A 12,693-nucleotide genomic window follows, 5' to 3' on the forward strand; every position below is an offset into this window, starting at 1 on the left:
GTGAGAGATCTCCATTAGGACGCCAATGGGGCAGCTGGTCTTACTGGGGTTGACAGAACAAATAAAAAAGAACTTTAATACATTTAAAAACAAGAACATGTAATGTAATACACACTACAAGTAGGACGTGGGGGAGAGGCGCTAGTGCCTTGTTGCTTTGTGTTTGTGCCTTGTTGTTTTAAATTTGCTGACGATAGAGATGAGATAGAGAGAGATATTAACTATTTCACATCATTATAACACGTACCAAAAATGAATTTGAAATGTGTATATTCCCTTTGAAACTTGTGTGAGTGTAAGGTTTAATGTTATTTTGATTGATGAGAGAGAGAGAGCTAGAGAGAGAGAGAGAGAGAGAGAGAGAGAGAGAAAGAAGAGAGAGACAGGAGAGAAGAGAGAGAGAGAGAGAGAGAGAGAGAGAGAGAGAGAGAGAGAGAGAGAGAGAGAGAGAGAGAGAGAGAGAGAGAGAGAGAGAGAGAGAGAGAGAGAGGAGAGAGAGAGAGAGAGAGAGAGAGAGAGAGAGAGAGAGAGAGAGACAGAGAGAGAGAGAGAGAGAGAGAGAGAGAGAGAGAGAGAGAGAGAGAGAGAGAGAGAGAGAGAGAGAGAGAGAGAGAGAGAGAGAGAGAGAGAGGAGAGAGAGAGAGAGAGAGAGAGAGAGAGAGAGAGAGAGAGAGAGAGAGAGGAGAGAGAGAGAGAGAGAGAGAGAGAGAGAGAGAGAGAGAGAGAGAGAGAGAGAGAGAGAGAGAGAGAGAGAGAGAGAGAGAGAGAGAGAGAGAGAGAGAGAGAGAGAGAGAGAGAGAGAGAGAGAGAGAGAGAGAGAGAGAGAGAGAGAGAGAGAGAGAGAGAGAGAGAGAGAGAGAGAGAGAGAGAGAGAGAGAGAGAGAGAGAGAGAGAGAGAGAGAGAGAGGAGAGAGAGAGAGAGAGAGAGAGAGAGAGAGAGAGAGAGAGAGAGAGAGAGAGAGGGAGAGAGAGAGAGAGAGAGAGAGAGAGAGAGAGAGAGAGAGAGAGAGAGAGAGAGAGAGAGAGAGAGAGAGAGAGAGAGAGAGGGAGAGAGGGGAGAGAGAGAGAGAGAGAGAGAGAGAGAGAGAGAGAGAGAGAGAGAGAGAGAGAGAGAGAGAGAGAGAGAGAGAGAGAGAGAGAGAGAGAGAGAGAGAGAGAGAGAGAGAGAGAGAGAGAGAGAGAGAGAGAGAGAGAGAGAGAGAGAGAGAGAGAGAGAGAGAGAGAGAGAGAGAGAGAGAGAGAGAGAGAGAGAGAGAGAGAGAGAGAGAGAGAGAGAGAGAGAGAGAGAGAGAGAGAGAGAGAGAGAGAGAGAGAGAGAGAGAGAGAGAGAGAGAGAGAGACAGAGACAGAGAGAGAGAGAGAGGAGAGAGAGAGAGAGAGAGAGAGAGAGAGAGAGAGAGAGAGAGAGAGAGAGAGAGAGAGAGAGAGAGAGAGAGAGAGAGAGAGAGAGAGAGAGAGAGAGAGAGAGAGAGAGAGAGAGAGAGAGAGACAGAGAGAGAGAGAGAAAGAGAAGAGACAGAGACAGAGACAGAGAGAGAGAGAGAGAGAGAAGAGAGAGAGAGAGAGAGAGAGAGAGAGAGAGAGAGAGAGAGAGAGAGAGAGAGAGAGAGACAGAGAGAGAGAGAGAGAGAGAGAGAGAGAGAGAGAGAGAGAGAGAGAGAGACAGAGACAGAGACAGAGAGAGAGAGAGAGACAGAGACAGAGAGAGAGAGAGAGAGAGAGAGAGAGAGAGAGAGAGAGAGAGAGAGAGAGAGAGAGAGAGAGAGAGAGAGAGAGAGAGAGAGAGAGAGAGAGAGAGAGAGAGAGAGAGAGAGAGAGAGAGAGAGAGAGAGGAGAGAGAGAGAGAGAGAGAGAGAGAGAGAGAGAGAGAGAGAGAGAGAGAGAGAGAGAGAGAGAGAGAGAGAGAGAGAGAGAGAGAGAGAGAGAGAGAGAGAGAGAGAGAGAGAGAGAGAGAGAGAGAGAGAGAGAGAGAGAGAAAGATGTTTCACAACCTGTTAAGACTGGTCAGAGACCAGCTGTGTGATGTACCATATGCTAATATTATTGAAGTATTGGGTGCTCTAGTCTTCTGTGTGTGGTATTGGGTTGTAGTCTGCACTGCTCTGTGTGTGACCGGTTTGGTCTGCTTGCAGTCTTGATTGATATGTATGATTGGAGTGTTCTGGTTGTACTTTGTAGTACTCTGGTCTGTGCAGTTTAAGACGTGTGTTCTTAGTTGTAGTTTTCAATGCTCTGTGTTTGACTGGTGTGGTCTGTTTGTAGTTTTTCAGTGCTCTGTGTTTGACTGGTGTGATCTGGTTGTAGTTTCAGTGCTCTGTGTTTGACTGGTGTGGTCTGGTTGTAGTTTTCAGTGCTCTGTGTTTGACTGGTGTGGTCTGGTTGTAGTCTTTAGCGCATTAGGTGTCCTGGGATCCGCGGTGACGTTATCGGCAGGGCTGAGCCATGTGACGGGGGCGTTGGCCTCTGGGGAAGGGGAGAGGCTACAGAGCTCTCTGGGCGAAGAGGATGAGGAGGAACTGGAGCTGGATGAAGATCTGTCGGGAGGTTCACCTACAGATGGCTCACCCCAAGGTAGGACTGTCAGACAACCCCTCACCCCTAACCCCTCACCCCTACCCCCTCTCTCCAATCTGTCTCCATCTGTCTCCATCTGGCCCCATCTGTATCCATATCTCTCCCATCTTTCTCCATCTGTCTCCCATCTGTCTTCATCTGTCTCCATCTCTCTCCATCTGTTTCCATCTCTCTCCCATCAGTCTCCATCTGTCTCCATCTGTCTTCATCTGTCTCCATCTCTCTCCATCTGTTTCCATCTCTCTCCCATCTGTCTCCATATGTCTCCATCTATCTCCATATGTCTCCATCTATCTCCATATGTCTCCATCTATCTCCATATGTCTCCATCTATCTCCATCTATCTCCATATGTCTCCATCTATCTCCATATGTCTCCATATGTCTCCATCTATCTCCATCTATCTCCATCTATCTCCATATGTCTCCATCTATCTCCATATGTCTCCATCTATCTCCATCTATCTCCATATGTCTCCATCTATCTCCATATGTCTCCATCTATCTCCATCTATCTCCATATGTCTCCATCTATCTCCATATGTCTCCATCTATCTCCATCTATCTCCATATGTCTCCATCTATCTCCATCTATCTCCATATGTCTCCATCTATCTCCATCTATCTCCATATGTCTCCATCTATCTCCATCTATCTCCATATGTCTCCATCTATCTCCATATGTCTCCATCTATCTCCATCTATCTCCATATGTCTCCATCTATCTCCATCTATCTCCATATGTCTCCATCTATCTCCATATGTCTCCATCTATCTCCATATGTCTCCATCTATCTCCATCTATCTCCATATGTCTCCATCTATCTCCATATGTCTCCATCTATCTCCATATGTCTCCATCTATCTCCATATGTCTCCATCTATCTCCATATGTCTCCATCTATCTCCATATGTCTCCATCTATCTCCATCTATCTCCATATGTCTCCATATGTCTCCATCTATCTCCATATGTCTCCATCTATCTCCATATGTCTCCATCTATCTCCATATGTCTCCATCTTTCTCCATATGTCTCCATATGTTGCCATCTATCTCCATATGTCGCCATCTATCTCTATATGTCTCCATCTATCTCCATATGTCTCCATCTATCTCCATATGTCTCCATCTATCTCCATATGTCTCCATCTATCTCCATATGTCTCCATCTATCTCCATATATCTCCATATGTCTCCATCTATCTCCATATGTCTCCATCTATCTCCATATGTCTCCATCTATCTCCATATGTCTCCATCTATCTCCATCTGTCTCCATCTATCTCCATATGTCTCCATCTATCTCCATATGTCTCCATCTATCTCCATATGTCTCCATCTGTCTCCACCTGTCTGTAATACTGTAATATTAAAGGATAGTAAACCTGTGGTTTCCCAGCAGTGCTGCGTCCCAGTAAAGACCAAAAAAGAAAGAGGAAGAGTCAGAAAGGAAAGAGGAAGAACAGGAACGATAGTAACAATAGCACCACAGCCTTCAATCCTGAACACACATCAGGACACACGCCGGAGTTCACGACCGAGCACCCACACCAGACGTCAGGGCGTGTTACAGAGGACCCTTGTAGCTCCTCCCACCAGGCATACTGTATCCACGGAAACTGCAAGTACATGGCGGACCTGAGAGAGCCAGTGTGTGTGTGAGTACAACACAAATCTACTTTTAGTACAATGTGCGTGTGTGTGTGTGTGTGTGTGTGTGTGTGTGTGTGTCTCCTGAGTGGCGCAGTGGTCTAAGGCACTGCATCGCAATGCTAACTGTGCCACTAGAGATCCTGGTTCGAATCCAGGCTCTGTCGCAGCCGGCCGTGACCGGGAGACTCATGGGCGGTGCACAATTGGCCCAGCGTCGTCCAGGGTAGGGGAGGGAATGGCCGGCAGGGATGTAGCTCAGTTGGTAGAGCATGGCGTTTGCAACGCCAGGGTTGTGGGTTTGATTCCCACGGGGGGCCAGTATAAAAAAAAAAAAAATTAATCACTAACTGTAAGTCGCTCTGGATAAGAGCGTCTGCTAAATGACTAAAAATGTAAAAATGTGTGCGTGTGTGTGTGTGTGTGTGTGCGGATGGATGGATGATGGATGGATTCAAGGAAGGAAGGGTTGATGGATTGATGGATGGGAAGGATGGATTGGATAGATAGACTGATTCATTGATTGACTGACCAATTGTTTGATTGACTAACTGACTGACTTATGTTTTGATTTATTGATTGATAGATGAGTTGATTTATTAATTGATTGATCCTCTCCCCTGCAGGTGTGAGAGGGGTTATGACGGCGAGCGCTGTGGTATCCTGCTCCTGCCTACGAGGAACGACGAAGAGGAGGAGAGCAGCAGAGCTGAGGTGGTTCAGACTGTTCTGGTCATCATAGCTGTGGTCCTCTCCAGCATCAGCTGCCTCGCCATACTACTCTTGACCTGCGCACAGTGAGTATAGACCTAACACAACCATAACACAACATTAACACAACCATAACACAACATTAACACAACCATAACACAACATTAACACAACCATAACACAACCGTAACACAACCCAACCGTACTGCTCATGACCTGCACACAGTGAGTATAGACCTAATACAACCATAACACAACATTAACACAACCATAACACAACATTAACACAACCATAACACAACATTAATAAAAACATAGCACAACCGTAACACAACCCAACCATACTACTCATGACCTGCGCACAGTGAGTATAGACCTAATACAACCATAACACAACATTAATACAACCATAACACAACACTAAAAGTTACTACAAGCTTCACTCCGTTGATCTATGTGCGTGTGTGTGGATGGAGTGGGATTTTTGGAGCAGCGGACACCTTTTGGTAGCATGATATCCGCACCGGTCCCACTCCCATTCACAAAGTGGAAAGCAAGGAAGCCTTCCCTTTGATCATCTACAGATCTCTGATAGAGCCGGTGGAATGAACTGAGAGGGCAAGAACAAGATGTATGTCAGGAGAAGTGGAGTATTATCACAAGGAGACGTATACTTGGAATACGGAGGAGGAGGAATGGAGGGAAAAAGAGAGGAAGTGAGGAAGAAGGTGAGTTGGGTAAAAATGGAGGAACAAAGGGAGATGGTTTGTTGAAAAATAATGGTAGAAGGTGTAAGCAGAGTGAGTCGTACGCCGGATCGAGGTCTGGAGGAGAAATGGAAGTGAATGAGGGCGAAGTATCAGAGGTGGCAGGTGTGGTGAAGTTCTCTGAGCCCGAGGCTAGCACAGAGGGTCAGGATAAAGATGAGTCTGTGACGGTAGGAGTGACGTTTTTGGAGAAGGCGGACCCTTGCCTTTTGGCTGATCCATTTGTGGTGTCAGGGTGGGTGAAAACAGAGTTGGGTGCTGTGGAATCGGTGAGGGTAACCAGAAGGGGTCTGGTGATAATTGTTAGTGTTTCTGCTAGTCAGAGGGAGCAGGCGCTCCACGTTAAATTAATGGGGACAAGAGATGTGAATTATTTTGCTCTCAAGAAAAGGGCGCCATTGAAAGGAGTGATTACTGGGGTAGCGGTAAATGTGAAAGCTGACCAACTGAAGGGGAAGATTCACGGTGTTTGTGATGCTCGTCGTTTGGTGCGACGCAGACAGAAACAGAAGAGTCATTGTCTGTTGAGTCTCTGCCAGATGTTTCAGGTATCCCGTAGGAGATTATGTGCCGAATACATTACGTTGTTACAGGTGTCAAGCTTATGGGCATGTGACAGCAGTGTGTAGGAGGGAGGTTCCTAGGTGTGAGAAGTGTGCAGAAGGGCATGAGACAAAGGAATGTGTAGCATTGGGGAAAGTAGTGGTATGTGTTAATTGTAGGGGTGCCCATGGGGCTGGGGATCAGAAGGGTCCGGTGCGAGAGAGGCAGGTTGAGGTTACCAGGGTTAGAGTTGTGCAGAAGTTGTCATATGCTGAGGCAGTGAAGAAAGTAGAGGAAGATGGGTCAAGGGGGAGGGATCCTGAGAGGAGTGGTGTGAGTAGTAGATCTGTACCAGTACAGAGGGATAGGCCAACGAGTGATATACTGTATGCTTCAGTAAGATTGCCTTTTTGGCGTTCATAGCAATGGTGAGCAACTGTACTGCAGGGATGGAACGTAAGAAAATAGACGTTGTGGTGGCCAGTTGCGGATAAGTATTTGGGTGTACGAGATTTGACGTCAGAAGAGTTACAGGATGTGTCGAGTGGTGGTGTCCCGTCCCGTCCTTTCATTCTGTTGGCCTGAGGTAGGACTAAATAGGTTTAAATAGTGGAGTAGGGTGGTGGGTTTTTAATGAGTGTAGGGTTAGATGGTAGAGTATTTGTTGATTTATTTTCCTTTTTCAAGCAAAGTATAAGGGAGGTATTCTCCAGTCTAGTTGATAATGCAACGTTTATTGGATGCCAACCGCCATTAAACCTCATCGAATAAGAAGAAGCCTTCCCTTCCTAGTAGTAGCTAGCTGGCAGCCTGGCTAGCTGCCTTTAGCCTGGCTAGCTGCCTTTAGCCTGGCTAGCTGCCTTTAGCCTGGCTAGCTGCCTTTAGCCTGGCTAAAAACATAGCAAGCTAGCTAGCCTTTTTAGCTTCCCTCATCTCCATCTGAAATAATCAGATTTATATAATTTAAGAAATATGCCCCGGCAAATATTCGTATACTTATCGGTGTATCCTAAAACGTTATCCCAGTTTGATATGCTGCTTGTGTATTAATTCCCATATTAGCTAAAAATAGAACATCCTCATGTTTTGGTCAAAGAGAAAAATAGCGCATGGCTAGCTAGTTGGCTACAGCAGGTTCTACCGTTTCACAACAGCCTGGAATCAGTAGTTATTACTTCGAAACAAAATACCTTTTTGGGTGGATAATTGTTCTTTGGTTTACTGTTTGAACAGTCGCTGAGATTATATTTTGCTATCAATGCAAAATAGGCTACTTTGATGAATAGCCCATAGATCAGATCAAGGAACCAAGCGACAGGACTGCCCCCACGGCTGCGGGAAGGAATCATACGGCGTGTCTCAATTTTCAGGTAGAACAAAAGTACGTTGAATGCCGGAGCGTATTACAAGGAGCCGGCCCTTTTGTGGCGTAAAAAACGACATTGCAACACTGCACCACGCTCCAAATCCTGCGTCTCCATAGAGCTTGTAGTAAGCTTCACACAACCTAACACAACACAACCGTACTGCTCATGACCTGCAGACAGTAAGTATAGACGTAATACAACCATAACACAACGTTAATACAACCATAACACAACCATAATGCAACCCAACCGTACTGCTCATGACCTGCACACAGTGAGTATAGACCTAATACAACCATAACACAACGTTAATACAACCATAACACAACCATAATGCAATCCAACCGTACTGCTCATGACCTGCACACAGTGAGTATAGACCTAATACAACCATAACACAACGTTAATACAACCATAACACAATGTTAAGACAACCATAACACAACTTTAATACAACCATAACACAACGTTAATACAACCCAACCATACTGCTCATGACCTGCGCACAGTGAGTAACAATGACACAACGTTAATACAACCATATCACAACTTTAACACAATGTTAACACAACCCTAATTCAACCATAACACAACTTTAACATAATGGTAGTGACACGAACACTCCAAAACAGCCCTTACCTCAACATAATGCATCATTAAAACCCCTGAACACACCCCTACAAACCCTTATACACCCCCTCACCCACACTGACATACCTTGATATTGCTCAAGACGATATCAAGGCAATACCTTTATAACTATAAGAATTCATATATTTACTTGGACATAGCCTGATGCATACAAAGGTAGACTTAGCACACACACACTGGGATACACACAGACGCTCCATACCTTATCAATCAGTAACCCTATTATCTAATTTACTAGTATCGTCTGAATGAGGGACAAAGTCAACAGTCCAAGTCAGAGCAAATATAATAAATGGGCCTGGGATTCCTCATAAAGGCCTACAGTTTTTACTGTTCAGATAGGAGATAGCAGTGGTCTAGTTTAGACAGGAGAAAGCAGTGATCTGGTTCAGACAGGAGAGAGCAGTGGTCTAGTTCAGATAGGAGATAGCAGTGGTCTGGTTCAGACAGGAGAGAGCAGTGGTCTAGTTTAGACAGGAGATAGCAGTGGTCTGGTTCAGATAGGAGATAGCAGTGGTCTGGTTCAGATAGGAGAGAGCAGTAGTCTGGTTCAGATAGGAGATAGCAGTGGTCTGGTTCAGATAGGAGATAGCAGTGGTCTGGTTCAGATAGGAGATAGCAGTGGTCTGGTTCAGATAGGAGATAGCAGTGGTCTGGTTCAGATAGGAGATAGCAGTGGTCTGGTTCAGATAGGAGATAGCAGTGGTCTAGTTTAGACAGGAGATAGCAGTGGTCTGGTTCAGACAGGATAGAGCAGTGGTCTGGTTCAGATAGGAGATAGCAGTGGTCTGGTTCAGATAGGAGATAGCAGTGGTCTGGTTCAGATATGAGATAGCAGTGGTCTGGTTCAGACAGGAGATAGCAGTGGTCTGGTTCAGACAGGAGATAGCAGTGGTCTGGTTCAGACAAGAGAGAGCAGTGGTCTGGTTCAGATAGGAGATAGCAGTGGTCTAGTTCAGACAAGAGAGAGCAGTGGTCTGGTTCAGATAGGAGATAGCAGTGGTCTAGTTCAGATAGGAGATAGCAGTGGTCTGGTTCAGACAGGATATAGCAGTGGTCTGGTTCAGATAGGAGATAGCAATGGTCTGGTTCAGATAGGAGATAGCAATGGTCTGGTTCAGATAGGAGATAGCAGTGGTCTAGTTCAGACAGGAGAAAGCAGTGGTCTGGTTCAGATAGGAGATAGCAGTGGTCTGGTTCAGACAAGAGAGAGCAGTGGTCTGGTTCAGATAGGAGATAGCAGTGGTCTAGTTCAGACAAGAGAGAGCAGTGGTCTGGTTCAGATAGGAGATAGCAGTGGTCTAGTTCAGATAGGAGATAGCAGTGGTCTGGTTCAGACAGGATAGAGCAGTGGTCTGGTTCAGATAGGAGATAGCAATGGTCTGGTTCAGATAGGAGATAGCAATGGTCTGGTTCAGATAGGAGATAGCAGTGGTCTAGTTCAGACAGGAGAAAGCAGTGGTCTGGTTCAGATAGGAGATAGCAGTGGTCTAGTTCAGACAGGAGATAGCAGTGGTCTGGTTCAGATAGGAGATAGCAGTGGTCTAGTTCAGACAGTAGAAAGCAGTGGTCTGGTTCAGATAGGATATAGCAATGGTCTGGTTCAGATAGGAGATAGCAGTGGTCTGGTTCAGATAGGAGATAGCAGTGGTCTAGTTCAGACAGGAGAAAGCAGTGGTCTAGTTCAGATAGGAGATAGCAGTGGTCTGGTTCAGACAGGATATAGCAGTGGTCTGGTTCAGATAGGAGATAGCAATGGTCTGGTTCAGATAGGAGATAGCAATGGTCTGGTTCAGATAGGAGATAGCAGTGGTCTAGTTCAGACAGGAGAAAGCAGTGGTCTGGTTCAGATAGGAGATAGCAGTGGTCTGGTTCAGACAAGAGAGAGCAGTGGTCTGGTTCAGATAGGAGATAGCAGTGGTCTAGTTCAGACAAGAGAGAGCAGTGGTCTGGTTCAGATAGGAGATAGCAGTGGTCTAGTTCAGATAGGAGATAGCAGTGGTCTGGTTCAGACAGGATAGAGCAGTGGTCTGGTTCAGATAGGAGATAGCAATGGTCTGGTTCAGATAGGAGATAGCAATGGTCTGGTTCAGATAGGAGATAGCAGTGGTCTAGTTCAGACAGGGAGAAAGCAGTGGTCTGGTTCAGATAGGAGATAGCAGTGGTCTAGTTCAGACAGGAGATAGCAGTGGTCTGGTTCAGATAGGAGATAGCAGTGGTCTAGTTCAGACAGTAGAAAGCAGTGGTCTGGTTCAGATAGGATATAGCAATGGTCTGGTTCAGATAGGAGATAGCAGTGGTCTGGTTCAGATAGGAGATAGCAGTGGTCTAGTTCAGACAGGAGAAAGCAGTGGTCTAGTTCAGATAGGAGATAGCAATGGTCTGGTTCAGATAGGAGAGAGCAGTGGTCTAGTTCAGACAGGAGATAGCAGTGGTCTGGTTCAGATAGGAGATAGCAGTGGTCTGGTTCAGACAGGAGAAAGCAGTGGTCTGGTTCAGACAGGAGAAAGCAGTGGTCTGGTTCAGATAGGAGATAGCAGTGGTCTGGTTCAGATATGAGATAGCAGTGGTCTGGTTCAGATAGGAGATAGCAGTGGTCTAGTTCAGACAGGAGAGAGCAGTGGTCTGGTTCAGATAGGAGATAGCAATGGTCTGGTTCAGACAGGAGATAGCAGTGGTCTGGTTCAGACAGGAGATAGCAGTGGTCTAGTTCAGACAGGAGAGAGCAGTGGTCTGGTCACATACTGGGTAAACTTATACAGTACTGCTTGCTCTGATTACATGACTTGTGCCTGACAAATGTTCTGTTAATAGCTGATATTTGAAAGTATTTTTTTTATTGACTGGTATTCTGTTATCGACAGTGAAATTCAATCAAACTTAATACATTTGACACAGTGTGTTTATCAAAACTATGAATCAATGTGTGTGTTGCGTTTGCTCTGATTGTTGCTGTGGCAACGAGGAGCAAGAACTATATCATCCACAGTGTTACCTAAGACTAATTAGTTTGACGATGCTGCTAACGACATGAGTGATAGTAGAGCCATATACAGTTCAATCGAGTACAGGCTTAACTGAATGACAACAGAGACAGAGTACAATCTGGAATTGTATTTAATAGTTTGGGGGTAGACCTCGTCTCCGAGGGAATGCTCCTCAGAGCCAGGTTGCCCTATGGTGGGCAGGTGGCATCGAATCCCCCTCCCCCTTTTGCCATAAGGTTTGAGTTGACATGTGGACACCTGCTCGTCAAACATCTCATTCCAAAATCATGGGCATTAATATGGAGTTGTTCCCCCCTTTGCTGCTATAACAGCCTCCACTCTTCTGGGAAGGCTTTCCACTAGATGCTGGAACATTGCTGCGGGGACTTGCCTCCATTCAGCCACAAGAGCATTAGTGAGGTCGGGCACTGATGTTGGGCGATTAGGTCTGGCTCTCAGTCGGTGTTCCAATTCATCCCAAAGGTGTTCGATGGGGTTGAGGTCAGGGCTCTGTGCAGGCCAGTCAAGTTCTTCCACACCGATCTCGACAAACCAGTTTGTGCACGGGGTCATTGTCATGCTGAAACAGGAAAGGGCCTTCCCCAAACTGTTGCCACAAAGTTGGAAGCACAGAATAGTCTAGAATATCGGAGTGCCAAGTCTAGGTCCAAAAGACTTCTCAACAGCTTCTACCCCCAAGCCATAAGACTCCTGAATAGCTAATTATGGCTACTCGAACTATTTGCACTGCAAACAAAATACAGCTAATGTAAGCTAACCATGGGTCATATTGAGTCCATGGCTCATCTGAATCGATTTTACATTCAACTGTGTCATGCTGGAATACTGAACTCCAATCTGTGTTAGAGGACTGATTTCTGAATCCTGGTAGGATTCTACGGTAGTGTAGTGGATGTTAAACTAGCCCATAGTGTGTTGGCTGGAGTCCAATGGTGTGGTTCACATTCCCTGAGATCTAAAGCCAACAGAATGAAAGACTTGTCTCTCTTTGGCTTTGGATGCTGCTGTTCGATTCAATTCGAGCCCCATTTGGCAGAACGGAATGCACCCTAAAGGAGTTATCTAACGTCCCTCCCTCTCTGTGTGTCTGTTTGCTACCAGTTACAGGACTCATAAGAACTTCCTGGCTGCCTACCTGGGCTCCGGCAGTGAGAAGGAACAGCTCCAGAAAACCACACCCTGTGACATCACAGTGTGACCATCAGCAGGTAAGACACACACCTCTCCTACACGTACCCACTAAGACTGCAACAAACCCCACACATACACACTCAGGCACGTGTGTGTGTGTGTGTGATTGCGTCACATGAGGAAGTGTAAGAATGCAGTATTAGACTGTATTACTGATGGTGTCTCCAAACCACACACACACACACACACACACACATGTACGCTTGCCCACACACATGCTCTCTCTCTCT

At 45.9% G+C, this 12,693-nt stretch overlaps 1 protein-coding gene across 2 annotated transcripts in view; it reads left to right on the plus strand.

The window, feature by feature from the left end:
- Positions 1 to 2,385: 2,385 nt before the first annotated feature.
- LOC121530705 (proheparin-binding EGF-like growth factor) overlaps positions 2,386 to 12,693 on the plus strand; it is a gene marked incomplete at its 5' end in the record, with an annotated part of 11,559 nt that continues 1,251 nt past the window's right edge. Inside the window, 4 exon segments of one of the 2 annotated variants that reach the window (XM_045216713.1) lie at positions 2,386 to 2,571; positions 3,975 to 4,233; positions 4,852 to 5,022; positions 12,374 to 12,480. In XM_045216713.1, the coding sequence (XP_045072648.1) occupies positions 2,386 to 2,571; positions 3,975 to 4,233; positions 4,852 to 5,022; positions 12,374 to 12,470 (713 nt within the window). 2 annotated transcript variants of the gene reach the window in all.

This window comes from Coregonus clupeaformis, unplaced genomic scaffold, assembly GCF_020615455.1.
Source record: "Coregonus clupeaformis isolate EN_2021a unplaced genomic scaffold, ASM2061545v1 scaf0780, whole genome shotgun sequence".
Taxonomy (NCBI): Eukaryota; Metazoa; Chordata; class Actinopteri; order Salmoniformes; family Salmonidae; genus Coregonus; species Coregonus clupeaformis.